The sequence below is a fragment of the Capricornis sumatraensis genome, chromosome 7 (genome assembly GCF_032405125.1).
Source record: "Capricornis sumatraensis isolate serow.1 chromosome 7, serow.2, whole genome shotgun sequence".
In the NCBI taxonomy this organism is placed as follows: Eukaryota; Metazoa; Chordata; class Mammalia; order Artiodactyla; family Bovidae; genus Capricornis; species Capricornis sumatraensis.
Window position 1 is genome coordinate 112,878,369 of NC_091075.1, and position 23,736 is coordinate 112,902,104.

The following is a 23,736-nucleotide window of genomic DNA, read 5'->3' on the forward strand; positions in this document are numbered from 1 at the left end:
AGAGGGTTCAAGGGAAGGAAAGGCTGCACCTGCTGAGAGCATCAGGGAGGCTCTCTGGAGAATGTGATGTGTACGGAGGACAAAAGCGAGGAGATGAAGGAAAGGACATTGGACAGACATGGCTAGCAGGGACTTGCAAGCCAGAGAAAGTGACATAAGCAAGGCTCTGAGGCTAAAAGCACTAGATTCCCACCCGAATCTAGAGCTGTGGGGAAGAGAAGAGGGGATCAGGAGAGTCAGGTGTGTAAGACAGACTCCAGCTGAGCGTGTGGATTCAGGAACCTGGTCTTGTAAAGTCAGTGAGCCCTTAGGGCACATGGCTGAAGGGTTACGTGGGCCCATGGTGGGTCAGCCTGCCTAAATTCCTCATCTTCAAAAGGATGATAAAATTAATCACCTTAAGAGGTTATGGTGAACTTCCCCAGTGGTCCAGTGGCTAAGAATCTGCCTGGCAATGCAGGGGACACTAGTTCGATCTCTGGTCCTAGAAGATCCAGCGTGCCGTGGGGTAACTAAACCCCTGCATCACAATTACAGAAGCAACAAGAGAAGCCACTACGATGAGACGTCCGTGCACCGCAGCTAGAGAAAAGCCCATACACAGCCCCAAAGACCCAGTACAGCCAAAAATAAATGAATATTTTTTAAAAAGAGGTTAGGGTGAGGATTAAAGGAGAAAATGATGTAATGTCTTCACACATAAGCTGAGAAACTGAAAGTCGTTCTGCCAAGTCCAACTCTTTGCGAACTCATGGACTGTACAGTCCATGGAATTCTCCAGGCCAGAATACTGTAATGGGTAGCCTTTCTCTTCTGCAGATCTGCAGGGGTTCTTCCCTACCCAGGGATCAAACCCAGGTCTCCCACATTGCAGGCAGATTCTTTACCTGCTGAGCCACAAGGGAAGCCCTAGCACATAAGCTAGGATCTTCTTTTTAAAATAATTCTAGTACCTAGAATCGACATATAGACATGTATGTATGTACGTATTCTCAGTGTTGTGCTGAATTCGCTGAGACCAGCAAGCAATGGGCAATTCTTCACAGCTTTGCTTTCAGTAAATCAGATTGGTAGCTGGAAACTGGCTCTGATGGGAATATTTACACCAAGGAAATTGATAAAACTACCAATCTGAGCCATTTTCTTGAGAGCTGTTTCACCAGCACACTGTGAAATGCTGCATGAGCATTGATTGGACTGGTCTAGATTGAACTGAATTCAGTTGAAAACTGAGTTAAGCCACAGGAGAAAAAAAAAATCACAAGCTGAAAGGAAAAAAAAATCTGCCTTTGAAAGACAGAATAAGACCTTGGCCTGAGCATGGGTGGCAGGTGAAAATAGAACCCCACTTCTTACCCTCAGTCCCTCTCTCCTCCGTGGCTCATCAGTAAAGAATCCGCCTGTCAACACAGGAGACTTTCAGGAAGCCTGGGTTCAATCCCTGGGTCGAGAAAATCCCCTACAGAAGGAACTGGCAACTCACTCCAGTATTCTTGCCTGGAAAATCCCATGGACAGAGGAGCCTGGTGGGCTATTGTCCATGGGGGTTGCAAACAGTCAAACACAACTTAGCAACTAAACAACAACAACCATACTCCCTTCAGCATATTTTTCTACCCATCATTTTTTTGCCTCTGTCTCTAAAATTAGAGTGAAAATAGCTGAGTGAAATAGGCAATAACAAGCTTTAATTCTGTCAAGGTCTGAACACTAGGAGATTATTTCAATGAATTGTTCTCTCTGTGAAGAAGCATAAATCCAGGAAAACAGATTATAAAAAGTTATCTGAGATGAAAAATAATGAAGAAAAAATCACATATTGCAGAATGAAAAAAATACTGTGATTTTAATAATATAAGAAACCTTGCCATCAAACACTATAGGGAATTTAAGTAAATTATGAATGATACTGAAAAGCAAATATGAACACCCATCAGTTCAGTTCAGTTCAGTTCAGTTCAGTTCAGTCGCTCAGTCATGTTCGACTCTTTGGGACCCCATGAATCGCAGCATGCCATGCCTCCCTGTCCATCACCAACTCCAGGAGTTCACTCAAACTCATGTCCATTGAGTCAGTGATGCCATCCATAAACTGTATCAAAACGTGGCCAAGCTAAAACAGAAAAATAAGAACATGTCTATCTCTCTGGTAGTCAACAAATTCATCCATTTCTAAGCTATTTGGCAGAGGCGGTGTCAACACAAAGAGAAGTAAATGAGAAAAGCCCTTTAAGAAATCATCACTTACATGCACCCCAATGTTCATAGCAATGTTATATTGTTATTATAAACAATAACCAAAACATGGAAGCAACTCAAGTGCCCATCAGCTGATGAATAGATAAAGATGTGGTGCATATATACAATGGACTATTACTCAGCCATTAAAAATGAAGGAAATAATGCCATTGGTAGCACCATGGATGGACCCAGAAATTATCATATTGAGTAAATCAGAGAAAGACAAATATCATAGAATAGCACTTATTTAAATTTTTTAAGAATATAAAAAAAATACAAATGAACTTATTTACAAAACAGAAACAGGCAAAAAATAGAAACAAACTCACAGATATAGAAAATAAACTTACGGTTATCAAAGGGGAAAGGGAGGGAAGGGAATAATTAGGAGTTTGGGATTAGCAGATATATATTCTTTTACATGAGGCTTTCTAGGTGGTGTGAATGGTAAAGAACCCAACTGCCATTGGAGGAGATGTAAGAGACATGTACTCATTTATATGCAGAGTACATCGTGTGAAACACCTTGCTAGATGAGTCACAAGCTGGAATCAAGATTGCTGAGAGAAATAGCAACAATCTCAGATATGCAGATAATACCACTCCAACGGCAGAAAGTGAAGAAGACCTAAACAGCCTTTTGATGAGGGTGAAAGAGGAGAGTGAAAGCTGGCTTGAAGCTCAATACGCATAAAAGATCATGGCATCTGGTCCCATCACTTCATGGCAAATAGAAGGGGAGAAAGTGGAAGCAGTGACAGATTTTCTTTTCTTGGGCTCCAAAATCACTGTGGATGGTGACTGCAGCCATGAAATTAAAAGATACTTTCTCCTTGGCAGGAAGGCTGTGAAAACATAGACAGCATATTAAAAAGCAAAAATATCACTTTGCCAACAAATGTCCTTATAGTCAAAGCTATGGTTTTTTCCAGTGTTCATTAAAGATATGAGAGTTGGACCATAAAGAAGGCTGAGTGCCAAAGAATTGATTCTTTCAAATTGTAGTGCTAGAAAAGACTCTTGAGAGTCCCTTGGACTGCAAGGAAATCAAACCAGTCAATCCTAAAGGAAATCAACTCTGAATATTCATTGGAAAGACTGATGCTAAAACTGAAACTCTGATACTTTGGCCACCTGATGCGAAGAACTGACTCATTGGAAGAGTTTGAAAAAAACTCATGGGAAAGTTAAAAAAAAAAAAAAAGGAGGAGGAGGAGGCGGCAGAGGATGAGATTGTTGGATAGCATCACCAACTCAATGGACATGAATTTGAGGAAACTCCAGGAGATAGTGGAGGACAAAGGAGCCTGGTATGCTGTAGTACATGGGGTCACAAAGAGTCAGATACGACTTAGCAACTGAAAAACAACAACCACTTCACATAAAATGTTTTAATAAATGGACAACAAGATCTTACTGTATAGCACTATATTCAGTATCTTGTCAGAAACTATAAAGGAAAATATATGTATAACTGAGTCAATTTGCTGTATACCAGAAGCCAATCAGTTCAGTTGAGTTCAGTTCAGTCGCTCAGTCGTGTCCGACTCTTTGCGACCCCATGAATCGCAGCACGCCAGGCCTCCCTGTTCATCACCATCTCCCGGAGTTCACGCAGACTCACATCCATCGAGTCCGTGATGCCATCCAGCCATCTCATCCTCGGTCATCCCCTTCTCCTCCTGCCCCCAATCCCTCCCAGCATCAGAGTCTTTTCCAATGAGTCAACTCTTGAGATGAGGTAGCCAAAGTACTGGAGCTTCAGCTTTAGCATCATTCCTTCCAAAGAAATCCCAGGGTTGATCTCCTTCAGAATGGACTGGTTGGATCTCCTTGCAGTTCAAGGGACTCTCAAGAGTCTTCTCCAACACCACAGTTCAAAAGCATCAATTCTTCAGCACTCAGCCTTCTTCACAGTCCAACTCTCACATCCATACATGACCACAGAAAAAACCATAGCCTTGACTAGACGGACCTTAGTAAATCAACTATAGTTCAATAGAAATAAAGTCATCACTTGTATACAAATGTATCTATACATATCCACAGGCTGGCATTCTGGTAATTACGATTATAAGGACTGAAATTCCAGCCCAGGCTTTTAGAAGGCCTCAGAGGGGAGTGTGAGGAGATTCCTTTAAGTTCAGATAGTCCAGGTTTTCTTACATATGACAGTGAGTTGTTTTGTGGTGCGACCCTAGGAGTGAAGTAATGAAAACATTCAGCCTCTAGATCTAGGTGCCAATTCAAGGTCAAATACAGTCATGCCATTTTTTTCTTCCAATTGCTTTTCAGGTTTCCATTTGCTTTTATTAGCAGGTAGACTAGTCAAGGGACTTCCCAGGTAGCTCAGCTGATACAGAATCTGCCTACAATCCATGAGTCCCCAGTTCGACCCTTGGGTCAGGACAATCCCCTGGAGAAGGGCATGGCAACCCACTCCAGTATTCTTGCCTGGAGAATCCCCATGGACAGAGGAACCTGGCAGGCTACAGTGGACTACAGTCCATGGGATCGCAAAGAGTGGGACACGACTGAGTGACTAAGTTCACACATACGCTAGTCAAGATCTAAATTCTCTCCCTCCGTGAACAATTTAAGAAGTCTAAGGGCTTTCTTGGTTTGAATGGGGTCATTTCTACTTCTAACTCAGGCAGAAAGTGAGAAAAAAAAAACCTCTGATGGTCCACTTGCCTTGTTGTTTTAGCTTCTACCAAACTGCCTCACTCTGTGCAGAGTCCGGTGGATGCTTGTCCATTTGCAGGAGATGGTTCTAGCCGACATTATTACTCACTCACCAGGCTTCAATATAATGACCCTCTTAATTCACCGTGGTGTGTTCAACCGCTGTTTCCTAAAGAAGAGCCGCCATGACAGAATGACTGAAGACAGATAAACAGTCAGCCTTATCCGCGTATTCTTCCAAAACCAGCCAACTACAAATCCTTTAGGCTTTTTGGCCCAGATTCCCACATATCACCAGCTCAGGTGCATCCTCTGGTCCACAGTGTACTTTCTTCACAGCAGACTTTGGATCAGGCCAATCCTGTCGTCCATGACTACTCTTTAAATTTGCATCATGGAGAGAAGGAACTGGGCCCTTGATTCCTTCCTTTCCAAGTAAACACCCTTGATTCCTTCCTTTCCTGAAGGCTGTGGAGGCTTTAAGTAAACAATCTCAACCCCTCTCCTTCCAAGGGTCCCTGAGAGGCAAGTCTTCATCAAGCCACTATCAAGCCATCCCTTTATGCACTAACAGGGTCACCTGAGAGACTTCTGTCAATAACAAGTATCTCCTTCCAAGTGACCTGTATCTCTACCTGCATGTATGCTGAAGCTGACATTCATTTTTAAGTTCCACCTTATTAATCATGAGATGAAACAATTTTAAAAACTATGAGAAAACTTAGGAATAATCAAACCCAACCATCTTATTTTGAGGATGAGAAAAATAAACCCAGGGATTCTCTCTGATTAACAAAAACTCTGTTTCATGTCTGTGCTCAAGGCATTGATTTTGTGACCCTATGTTAGCACTCAGATTTTGCACACCCAACAAATTCAAAAGACTGTTTTTTTCAGATTGTGGGGTGATGGTGGATGCGCATGTTTGCTTATTCGCTCAGTCATGTCCGACTCTTTGAGACCTCAAAGACCTTAGCCTGTCAGGCTCCTCTGTCCATGGGATTCTCCAGGCAAGAATACTGGAGCAGGTTGCCATTCCCTTCTCCGGGGGATCTTTCCAACCTGGGGATTGAACCCATATCTCCTGTGTCTCCTGCATTGCAGGCAGATTCTTTACCCACTGAGCAATTAACCCAAATGTAGGAGGACAGATAGCCAAGGCAAAATAAACCTTCTCAGAGTAAGGAGTCCACCAGTCTTCTTGGTCAAATTTGTGACTTGTGCCCACTTCCCCAACCAGAAGTACTTCTTCCAGTTTGCATTCTAAGTAGCTTGAAAAGTAGAGTGGGGAAAGCAAGATAAAAAACAAAATTTTTCAGTGACTTATTTTCTATAAATGCCATCATAAATTACATACTACTTTTGCTGAGAAGATACGTGAAGTTTGTACCAAAAGGACCAAAGGAGACTAATTGCTGTAACGGCAAATCGTCATAGGGTTTGGAGAACCATCTGCCTTTTTGAGTTGTTGTGATCAGTTCTCTACAGGAACAAAGACTATTCGTCTTCTAAAAATACCCAATCATTTATCCATTCAGCAGAGAACAAAGAAAACAGCAGTGCAGGATTCGTCCCCCTCTTTCACTTTGCAGCGTGCAGAATGAGGGACCATTTTCCTGCCATATTTACCCAGACTAGGGACCACTCCCCTTGCTATCCCAGGAGACACAAGCCAAGTCCAGAATCTGAAGATTCTACGTTGAAAATGCTCAAATAGGACGTAACTGTTCTAAGTTAACAACTAATTTCCAGTCAGTGAGTAATTTTTTTCCTGAAACATCCACTCGGTGGAAAACAAATGAAGAGGGGAAAAAATTAAGTAAACAAATCTGAAAACGAGGCCACGACACACAAGAGATGGAGGCGCCTCTACACTTAACAGGCGAGAGAAGACGGCGCTCCCAGGTTTATATCAAACAAAACTGTGGTTTCAACTGGCCCTGACTGAGCCTCACCCGATGAATGACTTCCAGTGCCTCTGTCTCTCTGGGACCAAAGGAGAGAATTATTTTTAGCACAACTATTTGAAAATCTCTGAGAACTTGGATCTGTTTTTCTGTCTGGTACCAAAGCAAGATTTTCTCTGAGCTCTCATGAAAGATCCTCAGTCTATTGTGGATTTAGAATTCTGGAGCAACCCCCACCCCAGAGCAAGGTATGGTGTTTACTCTTTTTTTAGAATCTTGGCAGATGGCAGCTGCAACATCTTGTTTCATTAGGGTAGCTTTTAAGTTTATGAATCAAACAGCTCTGGGAGAAGAATCCATGAAACTGAAGACCTGGGTTCAAATTCCCAGTGTAGCGCTAGCTTTGTGACTGCAGACAAGTCACCTGACTTCTCTGCACATGGCTTCTCTATCTGACCTACCAGGAGAGGGTCTTTGGGAAGACTGGGCTTCACGTGTCAAACAGACAACAAACTGTTTGACAAATGTCAGCACTGATTATTGCTGTAGCATCATTGCCTTTTATATAAAGCAGCCAGAGCTTTATGAATCAGAAGCTGTTGATAAGAATAAATATCGATTAACTCTTTTCCTCCACTCAACCCTTGTTGAGCCTCTGCGGTAGAGGCTCAACAAGGTTTTTGCCCTAAGGGTCAGTGATGGAGTTTACATTCTGGTGGAGAAAAGCCAATAGTCAGCCAACACACCATGTGGCTGCGCGATCATGGAGGGTGGAGTAGAGACAGGAGAGGGAGGGGCTTCATGGTCAACAGAAGAAGGCGGTCTGAGAAGGAAAACCCAGGCCCCCAAGGCAGAGCTGAGGAATCACAGACAGAAGGCTCTAGGGTGTGAGCACCTCAGTTCCTGTCCTGTCCTGCTCACAGCCCAGAGGAGGACACAGCCCACTGTTGTGAAATCCCTTCCCCTGTAAGCCAAGGATGTGTCTCGCTTTGGCAGCCATGCTTACCTATCCTAATGACTTCCAGGCAAAGCACATTTTCAAACTGAATTAGTAATCGAGCCCTTTGCCATGAAGCCATGCTACAGTTTCCCTCACATGACGTCAGGAAGAAACCCAAGTGTTCAGAGACAAAAGAGCTCGGTTCACATCCTACCTACCTGGGCTGGTTTTAGGGCTGTGTGCACTTGAGCCCCCAGGCTCTCCAAGTGGTCACAAATGGCAGAGTTTCCTTTCTTGTGAATAATATTACCCTGTATATTCTATATATTTCCTTTCTCATTCATATATTTCCCTTATCCATTCATCTGTCAATGGAAACAGGTGGCACCCATGTCTTGGCTAGTGTGAATGATGCTGCTACGAATCCTGGGGTGGATATACTTTTTGAATTAGATTTTTTGTAGGAATTCAGATATCTCTTCAAGGTAATGATTTTCATTTCCTTCAGATATATACCCCAAAAGTGGGCTTGCTGAGTCATATGGTAGTTCTCATTTTAATTTCTTGAGGAATCTCCATACTGTCTCTTCTAACGGCTATACACGTTCATATTCTCATCAAGGTTCTCATCCCTTGTTTTCTCTTTTCGATGACAATCATTCTAATAGATGTGATAGCTCAATGTGTTTCTGATCTGCATTTTCCTGATGACTGGTGACGTTGAGCATCTTTCATGTATCCGTCGTCCATTCATATGTCTTCTTTGGGAAAAACCAACTGCCTATTCAGATCCTTTGCTCATTTTTAATTGGATTATTTGGTTTTTACTATTGAATTATATGAGCTCATTGTGTATTTTGGATATTAACCCCTTATCAGATACATGATTGGCAAATATTTTCTCTCCCATATTTGCCTCTTCATTTTGTTTGTCATTTCTTTTGCTGTGCAGAAACTTTTTAATTTGATGTAGTCCCATTTGTTTATTTTGGCTGTTGTTGCTTATGCTTTTGGTACTATATCCCCAAAACTGTTGCCAAGACCAATGTTACTGTGCTTTTTTCCTATGTGTTCTTCCAGAGGTTTTATGATGTTCGGCCTTACATTTAAGTCTTTAACCCATTTTGAGTTATTTTTCTGAGTGATGTGAGACACGATTCCAGTTTCTTTTCTTTTTTTGGGGGGGGGGGGCCGGTGAGAATATCTAGTTTTTCCAACATCATTTATTATTGAAGAGACTACATTTTGCCTTGTGAGTATTCTTGGCTCCCTTGTCAAGTATTAGTTGACCATGTATGCATGAGTTTATTTTATTTTACAATAAAGGAAGACCATGCTATTTACAGAAAGATCTCCAACTGTGGACAGATGTTCCAAAAGTTGAAACTTTGCTCTAATTTATCCAGTGTTTTTCCAAGCATTTTACATAGCTAGTTTAACAAAAAACAAAGGGTTCTATGACCAAGAAGATTTGTAAAACACTGCATACTACATTCCTACATTACAGATTCAAAATGCACATTAACATGAAGGTTTTGAAATCTACAGTACCACAGAGTAATTTTTAAAATATATGTTTGAAAGAATTAAAGTTCTGTTACTTTGTAATCCTTACAGAAAAATTGCATAGAGAGTCATTTAAAGATCATTTACAGGACAGATCTGTTCAAATTAACAATAGTTCCAGATTTTTAATTTTATAACTCCAAAGGAGCACAATAGTGGGGAAAAAATACGTTTTAACACAAATTCTACATAAATTTACATAATTCAGTGCAATCTTTCAGGATACTTTGTATGAGGAGTCAGTGCTAATGTGTATAAGGTTTCCTTTTGTAGTATTGAAAATGTTCTGAAGTAGATTGTGGTGTACATTGAATTGTATGTTTTAAATTGATCAGTTTTATGATGCTCACATTAAACCTCAAAAAACTTTGAAAATATTGCAATGTGTATAGAGTCATGACTCACATAGTTTATTCTCATCCAAAATAACCAAATTCACTGCAAACCAATGGGTGAAGGATGGATCATTTAATACAAAGTGTTGAAATACAATGGTGCATCCCTACCTCAAACTTTTTATCAGAAAAACTTCCAGTAACTCAAATTTTAAACATGAAAAATGAAACAAAGATGAAGGAAATGGCAACACACTCCAGTATCCTTCCCTGGGAAATTCTGGTGGGAGCCTGGTGGGCTACAGTCCATGAGGTCGCAAAGAGCTGGACACAACTGAGCAACTAAAATTTTTCCATATATAAATGAAACAAAAAGCTAAAAGAAAAGAATTATTCTTGTTATCTTGAAATGGGAATGGCCTTCTAAGCATAAGAAATTAAACTTCAAAGAATACTTTCACAATAAAAGATTTTTAAAAATACACAGATGAAGTGAAAAAACAAACTGGGAAAAGCTATTGCTGCTCGTGTTATAAACCACATGCAAAGAAACATATATATAAATATCCATTGCACTATTGTTTGTAACAGCACAAGGATAAAAATATCCCAAATATTCATCAGTAGGTGACCTGTTAAATATAATACACCTTTATGATGGATATTCTATACCCACTAAAAAAAGAATGAGGCAGCTTTATCTATATACTGATATGGAAAGATCTCCAAGCTAGGTGAAAAAACAAGTTGCAAGAATTTGCATACAGTACTTTTATAAGGGGCAGGACATAGAAGTCACAAGCAACAGGGATTGCCTCTAGAGAGGGAACCTGGGTGTCTGGGAGACAGTGGGGAAGGAGAAGAGATTTCCTTTTTATTGCACATCTCTTTTTTTTTACTTTTATGAAGGTGCATGTTTTAGCTATACAAAAAAATAAATATTTTTAAAACTATAGACTATACACAATTAAAACAACTTAAGTCCTTTATCTGTATTTCTCAAACACTGCAAAAGGAACCCACAGACTCCAGGAATATTTCTTTAAGTCCTCTCTTTCCTCTTCCTTTTGTAATATTCTCATATTCTATAATTCCTCTCGTTTTTCTTCCCCCCCCAAAATCACACCTCTCTCCTCTGCCCCAACCTGAGGTTTTTTTGTGTGTGTGCCAAGCACTATTCTAGACATCAGTGGCTAAAGCAAAGATCCTTGCCCTCATGGAGTTTGCATTCTATCAGAAAGAGATATTAAAAATTTTTTATAAATAAAAATTTTAATAAAATATTTCATATAACAATCTGTTGCTAATAATAAACAAAATAAGAATATTTAAGACTAATCTAATAATGATGAGAACAATGGACAAGAGAAATATCAGAGCAGCATGAGGCAGGTCAGGGAGTAGGAGATGGTTTGTGATGTTAGATAAGGAGATAGGTTTAATGAAAGGGAAGCAGCTGAGCAAAGACACAAGCAGATGAGGAGATGAGACACGTGGGCGTCCTGGAGAAGAGAGATCCAGACAGGGAAAGAGGCAGTGTGGAGGTCCTATGGCAGAGCATAGCTGGTATCTTCGAGAAACATCAAGCAATACAGTTTGTGGTTGAAGCTGGGGGAATGGGAAGGAGAGTAGAAGAAGACGAGGTCAGAGAAGTAAGGAAAGTGGACAAGGTAGGTACATGTAGACCATGTACCACAAAGCTTTTGACTTTTAAATGAAGGACAATTACAAAGTGATCCCACAGTGTATATGTGTATGTGTGTGTGTGTGTGTGTGTGTGTGTGTGTGTGTGTTAGTCACTCAGTGGTGTCTGACTCTTTGCAACTGTAGCCTGCCAGGTTCCTTTGTCTCCGGAATTCTCCAGGCAAGAACACTGGAATGAGTAGCCAGTCCCTTCTTCAGGGGGATCTTCCTGACCTAGGGATTGAAGCCAGGTCTCCTGCATTGCAGGTAGGTTCCTCACTGTCTGAGCTACCAGGGAAGCCCCTGTAGTTTTCTGTTATAACCCACATTCCCTTGTTATCCTGATGACTCAAGTCCCAAGCATTGAGTAGGCACTCATCATCGTGTTATCATCATTCATCAGGTACCACAACTGTATTGCTTGATGTTTCTCGAAGATACCAGCTATGCTCTGCCATAGGACCTTCACACTGCCTCTTCCCCCTGTCTGGATCAGTTTTAGTTTTCATTTATCCTTCCTTTGAGCACCGTGGTCTGCTTGTTGCTTTTGCTGTTGTTAAGTCACTCAGTCATGTCTGACTCTTTGTGACCCCATGAACTGTAGCCCACCAGTCTCCTCTGTCCATGGGACTTTTGAGGCAAGAATACTGGAGCAGGTTGCCATTATCTTCTCCAGAGATTCTTCCTCACCCAGGGATCAAATTCACATCTCCTGGGTCTCCTGCACTGGCAAGAGGATTCTTCACCATTGAGGAAATATTAATATCCTTTCTTCTGAGCACATATTTAAAATGTCTACACCCTCTATCCATCATAACCTCAACTCTGACCACATGCTTCTCCATAGACTGATCCCCAATGATGGACATGTGTGTTTCAGCATCTCAATCAGGGTCTGAGATGCCATTGCCCAAAGCATCTTCCCTTCAGATCATTTCAGGTCCCTCCTAAGACCAGCTACTGGGCTCAGCTACAACAATCCATTCCAGGTCTGATTAAAATCTTCCTTATAAGTACCTGTTCTTCTCTTTCAAATCCCTTCTCAAAGCTTCCTCTAATCAGTTTTCTACAAAGGGGAAGAAAGTAGCAATTTAATAACCATGTCTTGTTTTAACTGACAAGGGTTTGGATAAAAAGATTCTTTCCATTTTCTCTCATCTGAGGCACCTTTGGAAAGACTGGTATGTTTATCTGATCTGTTGGGGTTTTCAGAAAGTGCCTTAATTCCAGTAAAGTAATAGGATAAATAATTTTGAGTTTGTGCTCTAAACAGAGCATAGCAAAAATACTCGCTTTCTTTCTTTTTTTTTTGATGAAGGGCAGGGGCACTGGGAACATGGAGATTTGGTCAAAGATACAGAGCCTATATTTGGATAAGTTGCTTCAGTTTTTCATTAAATAAGATTTCTAGGAATCAGACTTATTTCAAACCACATGTACACTCTGTGTTTTTCTCAGTTTGTCATTCCTAGGCTCTGGCAAATTTCTGGATGTGATTCCAAGATGTTGCAATTTCCCCATGGGTGCCATAAAAGTGGTACAGTGTGCTGGTTAATTTTCTAATGTGGCTGTCAAAAAATAAAGGAACTCTATCCAATTGCTTTTCTCATAAGCTATGATTATTTCCTTTGGACAAGTATATTCCAGGCATAGACATCAGGCATTGTACAGATTTCTTATTAAAGCGCAGGTCCAACCACACAAAAACAACTCATTTACACCATTCCAAATACACGTGTATACTTCCCCCACCCAAGAGGCAGACACCTCTAAGGCCGTTAGCCTAGAAAATCAACTGTCCCCAGCCTAACTACCCACCACTCCGTCTATATGCCAAATGTGATGCTAATAGATGATCCATCATTGTCAGCATCCAGGCACTGTGGAGAAAAAAAAAAAAAATCCTATTAAATCAGAGCTGATGAGACCTGTTGCCTATTTCACTCAGGGCACATGGCAACTTGCATGGTTTAATTTCACGCAGCTATTTAATTGAGCCCCAAGACTAACAGCTTAATGGGACACTGAAGTATTCTATCCTGCAGATTTTAAATTAAAGTTTGAGACACCCTCCACTCAGGACATGCAAAGAACTCCAATTAACACTAATTGGCATTACACATTATTCGCAAGTGGAAAACATGATTTTTCTGAAAATGTCACTTCCCTTCTCTTACTTTAAAAAGTCTATAAATTCTCAAAAAACAACCATGGATGCATACAAAGATTAGACATAAAGGTGTCTATCTAGCATGGTGCTTATCCTGGCCAAAAAAAAAAAAAAACTGGAAACAAAGATCTATAAGGGAAAATGGTGTACATGAAAGATGACAGAGACAAATGCAAAAATGTTTTCAATGTTATGAAAATTTCTGACATGGGGAGATACTCCTTACATATTGTTCAGTGAAAGAAAGTTAAAAACTACCAGGAATGTCATAATATCACTTTTCTTCATAGTACAGGAAAAAAAAAAAAAAAAGACCAGAAGAACATATACATCAAAGTATAAACAGTAATTATCTCTGCATGGTGAGAATAATGTTGATGTTTATCTTATTCATTTGCATTTCTTTTTATTTTTTAAAATGCATGTTGTTCAGTCACTCAGTCGTGTCTAACTCTTTTGCAACCCTATGGATTGTAACCCACCAGGCTTCTCGGTCCATGGTAAGAAGACTGGATGGGTTGCTATTTCCTTCTCCAGGGGATCTTTCCAACATAGGGATTGAACCCAAGTCTCCTGCTTGGCAGGGAGATTCTTTACCGCAGAACTACCAGGGAAGCTAAAAAATGCATACTTCTGCAACAACAACAAAAAAAAAACATTATTTTTCAAAGTCCATCATTAATTCCAGCAGGGAAAAAATGCAACAAAGTGATTTATTTTGGAATTTTAAAAATCAGTGCTTCATCTCCACCAACTGAAAACTATCAGTAATGTGCTAATTCAGACAATGTTTTCTGAGTCACCAGGAATTTTACAAAAGCATTCCACCAAAGTAATTTTGTTCAGTAAATACATTTTTCTTCCTTCTGATTTAAGATAATATTGTGCTTTTACAATAAAGCTTATTAATAAAAAGAGTAATATATACAATATGTAAAACAGATAGCCAATGGGAATTTGCTGTATGATGCAGGAAACTCAACTGAGGGGTGGGATGGGGAGGGAGGTGGGAGAGAGGTTCAAAAGGGAAGGAACATAGGTATCCCTATGGCTGATTCTTGTTGATGTTTGGCAGAAACCAGCACAATAAAGTAAAGTAATTATCCTTCAATTAAAGGTAAATAAATTTAATTATAATAAGGAATAATGTGCCAATAAACATCAAGTGGAATTATGAGGGCAAACACGGCATTTAGCCACCCGTAATGAGGGGGTCCCTGGGGTGAATTGTTGACAATGCCCACTCTCCTGTTCCTTTATCCTGAAACCCCCACCTAAGAGGGTACACTGATGTCCGTGTGTTTCTCTTTCAGAGCCAAAGATGTTTGTCTTGCTCTATGTTACAAGTTTTGCCATTTGCGCCAGTGGACAACCGCGGGGTAATCAGTTCAAAGGAGAGAGCTACTCCCCAAGGTATATCTGTAGCATTCCTGGCCTGCCTGGGCCTCCAGGCCCCCCTGGAGCGAATGGTTCCCCCGGGCCCCATGGTCGGATCGGCCTTCCAGGACGAGATGGTAGAGACGGCAGGAAAGGAGAGAAAGGTGAAAAGGGGGCTGCAGGTAATGAATGAAGTTCCGTAAAAACCCTCTGTCGCCCCCACCTTAAGATGACTCCCTTGCTTTGCTGCTTTTTCAAATAAGAAGCACCCTTTCAGTCCTTTCCTGACCTCACCTTCATTAATCAGAACCATTTATTGAGTCCTTGCTATGCCGCAGTTGCTGCTCTAAACCCTCTAACAGCAATCTCACTGCAGCTTCCCCATGACAGCTCTTTCAGGGGGATGTGGTCCCGTTTATAAATGAGAATGCAGAGTGGTAGATGATTCAATAAGTTAAGGAGGATGGAAGGGCAGGGTAATGCCTGGCAGAGCTGAATTCACCTGGAACATCTGATACCCACGACCTCTGGGCTGGTACAGTGGCTGCCTGTGAGAGGGGGAATGGATGGATAGACAGACAGATGGCTGGGGACGAGACGGGCGGATGAAGCAGGGGGCAGGAATTAGGAGCCAGAGGCACAAGGACCATCCTCTCTGCACTTAGAGCCTCAAAAAGACACAAAAAGCTTCTAGATTTTACTTCTCAAACAGGTGAAATGACAGTACTACTGTATAACCTTTGTTGATCTTTCTTAGTTCAACACTCTCCCACCTGTCCTATAGCAGCTAAAACTCTAGATTTCTTACAGCTCTATACAGCAAGACGATTGTCCCCTACTCTTTCAGTAATTGTCACTTTTCCCCCCCCCACAAATAAGTCGGCTCATGAAGCTTGCCAGATTCTGCAATGCTTCAACATAAACCAAATTAAAATTCTAGTGAGACTGTGTTAATGATAAAAAATAAAAGGAAGTTTTGGATGGAATCAATCTCTGAAAACAAGTTTCCGAGTGTAAAATGTGGGACAAAGATAGGAAGAAAAAAATCAATAGATCTAACCATATGTCTCTAGTCACTGCAAGTGATTTACTGATGTTATGGGAAACAATATCATTATAGATATATTCAAGTGATTAGATAATAATTCTTTGCTGAATTTCTTATGCAGAAAATATTTGGCAAATCAGCAGCTACTGAATCTATGGCCCTTAATCAACACTAGATAAAGTATCTTTAGGTGAAGTTTCAACATCAGATAAACTTTCATTTGGAGCTCTCGCGTCATCTTTCAATGTCTTCTATTTGGTAACACCTGTGAACACACTACTGTGTCGTGAATATGCTTGAAATTCTATAATGACACCGTGATCATAGTTAGATATTACTGGCCTTTTTAGCTTACTGTGTCTGGAAATAGTAATGCAGTGGTCACACAAAAATGCATTGGAGTCAGAAAGATGTGATTCTTTCAATTACTAACTTTGCATCCTTGGGGGAGAAAAAACTTTTGAATCTCAGTTTCCTCTTGGAAAATTGGAGTTATTAAGTGTGATTGTGAAGATAAAGAAAAATAATACATACAAAGTGCTCAAGAATAAGTGCCATGTGATAAGCATTCTGTAAATGTTTGCTGTTATTATCTATTACACTGTGATCTGCGAATATTAGTCATAGCTACATTTGTGAATATCCAAGTTCAGTTCAGTTCAGTCGCTCAGTCGTGTCCGACTCTTTGCAACCCCATGAATCACAGCACGCCAGGCCTCCCTGTCCATCACCAACTCCCGGAGTTCACTCAGACTCACATCCACCGAGTCAGTGATGCCATCCAGCCATCTCATCCTCTGTCGTCCCCTTCTCCTCCTGCCCCCATCCCTCCCAGCATCAAAGTCTTTTCCAATGAGTCAACTCTTCGCATGAGGTGGCCAAAGTACTGGAGTTTCAGCTTTAGCATCATTCCTTCCAAAGAAATCCCAGGGTTGATCTCCTTCAGAATGGACTGGTTGGATCTCCTTGCAGTCCAAGGGACTCTCAAGAGTCTTCTCCAAAGCCATATAATAAACTAGAAATGACCTATCTGTTTCATGAGGTAACTGTAGTGCTATTTAAACATATGGATATGCATTCAGAGTAAACTGAATGTTAGTAATTGACCCTGGTGCTGAAATAGAATGTTAGTAGTTAGATCCTGGGGGCTTCCCAGATGGCACGGTGGTAAAGAATCTGCCTGCAATGCAGGAGATGCAAGAGATGTGGTGACCTACTCCAGGACTCTTGCCTGGAAAATTCCATGGACAGAAAAGCTTGGCAGGTTACAGTCCAGGGGTTGCAAAGAGTTGGCACGACTGAGTGACTGAGTAGACCCTGATGCTGGGAAAGTTTGAAGGCATAAGGCGAAGAAGGCAGCAGAGGATGATATGGTTAGATAACATCACCGCTTCAGTGAACATGATTTTGAGCATAATCTGGAAGATAGTGGAGGACAGGGGAGTCTGGCGTGCTCCAGTCCATGGGGTCCCAAAGAATCAGACACGACTTAGCAACTGAACAACAACAATTGCTACAATTTTAACCATATATGAGATCAGGTAACCCCCATATTCATCAGACCATTCACTCATCCATCCATTCATGCATTTTTCATTCAACAAACTTTTTGTACACCTCTTGCTCTCCAGTATTATTCTAAACCAAAGTTCCTCAACCTCCACACTAATAATATCTGGATCCAAATAATTGTTGCCATGGGATGGCTATCTCGTGCGTTGAATGACATTTAGCTACATCTCATTTGATGCCAGGGCATTCCCCACCAGTTGTGACAACCAACAATGTCTCCTGGCATTGCCAGTTTTCCCTGGGTGCTGAATTGCACCTGGTTGAGAACCCCGTTCTAGGGAATGTGAGCATGAACACAACATTACTGCAATCTTGATAAGCAAACATTGGGTAGGGCAGGCCAACGGGAGCACAGGATCACAATATGTCATCATCATCATCACTATTAATTAAGAATTTACTGTACCAGTGATTTTTACATTAGGTACTTAATTTCAACTGTAACCTTCTTAGCAAAAATCATAATCAATAATAATGTTACAAAAGACAAAATTGATATTCAAAAGTAAAAAGACTTTCCCAGTTTTATTTAAATCCAGTGTATACGTACGTATAGGTACGGGTATAAGAAAAGCAAGAATGTCTGTGTGGTCAGTGAAGGCACATCTCATTTACAAACAATAAGGACAGAACCCTGGGGCTTTGAGGATTAGCTTTTAATGTGTCTGGAACTGGACACAAAGAGGCTGGAAGCTTCTGCTTCCTGTTTTCCCTTTAATACTGTGTATGTCTTCTTATTTATCCCCACCACATCCACCTCAACCCCCTGGCACCGTCAAGTATATGCTCTGTCCAGCTTCCCTACTCTAAATTACAGAGTCTGAATTATTAACCTTCCATTAAAATATGTCTCCCTCACTGTGAACAGAAAGTGTTAGTCCCTCAGGCATGTCTGATTCTTTGTGACCCCATGGACTATAGTCCACCAGACTCTTCTGTCCATGGAATTCTCCGAGCAGGAATACTAGCGTGGGTGGCCATTTCCTTCTCCAGAGGATCTTCCTGACACAGGGACAGGTCTTCTACATTGTAGGCTGATTATTGACTATCTGAGTCACCAAGGAAGCCCATCTCCCTCACTGCTGTACAGCAATTATTGTGGTAGCATATTTTTTTAATTAATATAATGTGAAATCACATCCCCCGGAGGAGGGAATGGCAACATACTCCAGTATTCTTGCCTGCAAACTTTCATGGACAGAGGAAACACTAGAACCACCTTGTGGAGAGATCATTCTGTTTTACTATACTGCTTTGGATGTTTATGAACTTAGTTATGACCCATATTTGCAGATCACAATGTAACGTCATAATAGCTAACTTGGGAATAAGACAGTTGTCATTCAAGTCAAGGGCACTCAGACCCAGCACAGCACCTAGCCTGTAGCGGATGCTCAATCAGTATTAGATGGTTTAGATGGATCTATGCCTGTGCACATACAGGTATGATGAGTGCATGGGTGGATGGATCGAAAAAAAAATAGCACTAAAGAAAAAAATCCTTATAAGCTCATTTCATGGAGGACCAAGAAGAAATCCATTCTCTCCAAGTTTCAGTATCTAAGCGTAGACTAACACTCCATAATTCTCCTCTCTACCGAGCATATGTCTGACTGAATAGGGAGGGGAGAGTGATTTATCCCTTCATTCCATTCTTCATTAATTGGCCCTTATCACAGAGCAAATCCTTCAAGCACACAGGAAGAGTTACCATAAATTATTACAGCTAGTCCCTGGTTATCTAACTCCCAGCAGTTCAAAATATTCAATAACTATAGAGATCCAAGTGTTGAGATTATAAAGACCTTTTTTGGCGTTGTAAAACTGTATCTTAGTATTTATGGTCTGGTCGCTAAGATTTTCAAGAGAATAAGACTTCAAGAAATCTAGTCCAAAACCTTCATTTCAAGGACTGAGAAACTAAAGTTGTAGAGATAAAGCCCCTTCTTCGCACTCACCCAACTAATCCACAGCTGAACCAGAGCTTATCGGGTCTGCTGAGTCACCGTTTGCTACTTTCCCCACCGGGTTTAGAGTGGATTTAGATCCAATATTTTCATAGTATAAACGTGGCATTTGAAATTCAGACAAGAGTTGACTTGCCCAAAGTTATAGGGGCAGAGGAATTTTAGTACATAATGAAATTTAGTGGTAGGAATTGCTACTGATGCAAAAATGTTTTTTTATTGATACATCAAAGTCATGTATAAAGACAGCTCCTATTGAAAATAAAATAGCAATGTGTAACTTGTAGTCCTTGATTCATAAGTTAATTTCACAGTAAAATAGTATTCATATTCCTTTTCTACCAAAGAGAAACAAACATCAAAAGATCGGACTATCATGGCCTTATTTCAAGAAATAAATACTAGTTTGTTTTGGCTGGGGCTAGTGGAATTGTTACCAAGTCCAAGCTTGCTCTGCTTACCTTACAACAGGCCAAGGAATCGGAGACAAGGTGTTGAGGCAAGAAATACGACGTTATTTGGAGGACAGCTGATTGAGGAGATGTTAGATTAATGTCTCAAAATAACCATGTATGGGGTCTGGATTTCAGGTTCTTTTATAGATCAGAGAGGAGGGAAGATGAGGAAACAAAGTAAAAAGGCCATTAATCTTGCAAATATCTCCTGGAATGGCAAGCCTCAGGCAGGAGATGTGTTAATTTCTTTCTTCCTGCCTTCTACAGATGGACTGGGTGTTAAACAAGGCACTTTAACATTCAGGCAGAGGGGCAGGCTTCTCTGAGATGGGCCGTTATGTATGATTATAATAAGAAAAGTAATAAAAAATGAGTCAGAGAAACAGTTCCAACATGGAGTCAGAACTGGCTTTTCCCTGCAACAGAATTTTAACTTAACAGCAAAGGTCATCCAGAGCTGGAGAACAGCCCTATGATCAATAACAATGCTGACTGTGCTGTTGCTGCTGTATCCGGTTGTTGCTGTTGTCAAGTCACTAAGTTGTGTCCAGCTCTTCACAACCCCATGTTGCCAAAAAAGGGTTGCATTCATTATTAGCATTTTTCTATGCATCATAAATTACTAAACAACTTCTTTGTCAAATCATTGAGACAAAATACCTGATGCTTTAAGAGTATAGCTTTAATTCTCCTGAAACTTGTATTATCCAGAACACTTCATTGCTAAATTTGCCAAATAACTGAAAAAAAATTAATAATCAAAACTCATAAATTGATGTATGTGTAATAGCCAAGTAAGTGATATCAAAGTACTATCTAGATAAAGTGAAGTGAAGTGAAGTCACTTAGTCGTGTCTGACTCTTTGCAACCCCATGGACTGTGGCCCACTAGGCTCCTTGGTCCATGGGATTTTCCAGGCATGAATACTGGAGTGGGTTGCCATTTCCTTCTCCATCAAGATAAAAGACCTAGCTTAATAAAATTCCTGAGAACAGATACATAGTTAAGAGTAAATATACACAGTATAACAATAATATACTTTCTCTGACTATAAAAATGTATTACAAATTACCAATAATCTGGATACTTTTCAAGAAGCTATTTATGAAGTGGATTTGGCCATAGCACTGAATGACATTTTTTATACTTTTAGGTCACTGTTATTTTTCACAGCCTTTATGTCTTTCCTACATATATGGAGACCCAGAGAAATTAAAGGACTTGACTAAAATAATACATTTATGTTTGGGATCGCATGTACACCCGTGGTGGATTCATGTCAATGTATGGCAAAACCAATACAGTATTATAAAGTAAAATAAAGTAAAAATAAAAAGTTTAAAAAAAATAAAAATAATACATCCACTTAGCTGTAGAGTCAACAAAAAAAGTTTTTTTCTTTTAATTTCAGCCCCAAAGGTAAAAGGCATTGTGATGAAGGGAGAACATCATTAAGCTTGACATCCAGTCCTAGTCTTGCTACTGACGCAAGTTTCTTTCCCTCTCTGGGACTCAGCTTTCTCCACCAAAAAGAACTCCCACACAGTGGTGGCAGTCACAGCTGTCTGGTTATCGTGACATATTGAAGAGCCCTCTGTGTTGCACTTCACAATTTACACATCTCTCAAGAGATGTCCAGGTGCTAGAGGTAGGCAGGCTGGAGTTCCGATCACCTCTCCATCCTTCACTGACTCTGTTCCTTCAAACCAACTAACGTCTCCATGGCTCAGTTTTTTCATCTACGGTTAGAAGTAATAATAATTCCTAGTTAACAAAGCTGTTGCAAGACTTAAAGCAGATGATGCATCCACATAAGGCATTGCAGCTGGGACATTGTAGATGTTTAATAAATATGAGCTAATCTAACTTGAATTAACTTTTTATTAATAATACTGATAAAAGCTGAATGGGGCATGGAACTAAGTAGCCTCTAGGATTCATCTTGTCCTGCCTACCTGCATGACCCCACTCTGGGGAATAATATCATCATGCTTTTGAATTCCTCCAGTAATGATGAGTGTCTGTGTGTATCTAATTTAGCAGCAGGGGATTCATCCTCAAAATGATGGTTAATTTTTTTTTAATTAGTAAGTTTTAGATGATTTCTCATATAATCAGGAAAATTTTCTTGATATTTTGATGAAATTTTTCTGTCTTCATTGCAGCACATCAGTGATTTTTTTAAAAAAATATATGAATTATTCAGTATTATTCTGTTGAAAGTTGAGAAGACAAACTTGCGGTGTGTGGGCATGTTGTTTGTGACTCTATATTTACAGGAACTATTAACTAAACTTTAAACTCTTTTTGAAGGTTTGAGAGGTAAGGCTGGACCCCTGGGCCTTGCTGGAGAGAAAGGGGACCAAGGAGAGACTGGGAAGAAGGGACCCATAGGACCTGAGGGAGAGAAAGGAGAAGTAGGTCCTCCTGGGCCTCCTGGACCAAAAGGAGACAGAGGAGAGCAAGGGGACCCGGGGCTGCCTGGAGTGTGTAGGTGTGGAAGCATCGTGCTCAAATCTGCCTTTTCTGTTGGCATCACAACCAGCTACCCAGAAGAAAGGCTGCCAATTATATTTAACAAGGTCCTCTTCAACGAAGGAGAACACTACAACCCTGCAACGGGAAAGTTCATCTGTGCCTTCCCAGGGATCTATTATTTTTCTTATGATATCACATTGGCAAATAAACACCTGGCCATTGGGCTGGTACACAATGGGCAGTATCGGATAAAGACCTTTGATGCCAACACAGGAAACCATGATGTGGCTTCAGGGTCCACAGTCATCTATCTGCAGCCAGAAGATGAAGTCTGGCTGGAGATATTCTTCACTGACCAGAATGGGCTCTTCTCAGACCCAGGTTGGGCTGACAGCTTGTTCTCTGGATTTCTCCTGTATGTTGACACGGATTATCTAGACGCCATATCAGAAGACGATGAGCTCTGATGAGGACTGCTGGTCTGAAATGTCCCAAGATCCTTATGGCAGACACTTTGATTTAATCTGGGGCCCTGGAAGTTGGAAGGAGCGGAAATGAGATCCAGAAAGACACCCACTCAGATTCCAGAGCATTTACAGACAATTCTAGCAGAATCTGTTAACACAAGTTGAACCAGCAAACCATTGAAACCACACTAAAATGAATTATATAAAAAAAACCCACATATGTTCTCTCAAAAGTGATGTTCATAAATATTTAAACAAATTAAAGACAATGTTACAAATTTTCTATTAAATTTCTTGAGTCCTAAAACCAGCTGGCGATGATATTGTCTCATTAAATGCTCATAAAATTGCATTTTTGCCTGATCAAAACATGCCAAAGTCCTTGACAATTCTCAAAAGACTGTAATAAGTAAAAACACAAAGGTGAGAGATGACAAGTAATTTCAAACAAACTAAAGTGATTATTTTGCTGTATTATTTTTTCCTTCATGCTTATATATGCAGTATACTCAATAATTCTTTCATGAGACTGTAGGATCCAGACACTGTATTGCTGGGTCAGATTTAATAATGAGTTAAGACAAAATCCCTAGGCTAATGTGTATTGAGTATTGAGTATACTGTCACAGTTCAGTATGATAAGTGCCATGGCAAATAGGTTGACTCAGTGCTGGAGGCACATGGGACTTGTTATTCCTGGGGGTTGGAACAAGACAAGATTTTATACCTAGAAGAATACTGTATGTGCTAAGATGTGTATTTTTAAATAGGTGGGAGATATGCAAATAAAACAAGGAATTCAACAGCTATAGTCTCTCCCATCTCATCCTCAAAACACCAATGG

At 40.4% G+C, this 23,736-nt stretch overlaps 1 protein-coding gene across 1 annotated transcript in view; it reads left to right on the forward strand.

Moving 5' to 3' along the window:
- Positions 1-22,892, forward strand: part of C1QTNF7 (C1q and TNF related 7) — a 62,442-nt gene extending 39,550 nt beyond the window's left edge. The window contains exons 2-3 of the mRNA XM_068975575.1: positions 14,841-15,086; positions 22,261-22,892. Of these exons, the coding sequence (XP_068831676.1) occupies positions 14,849-15,086; positions 22,261-22,892 (870 nt within the window). The 5' untranslated portion in view covers positions 14,841-14,848. The remainder of the gene's footprint in view (positions 1-14,840; positions 15,087-22,260) is intronic.
- Positions 22,893-23,736: the final 844 nt, after the last annotated feature.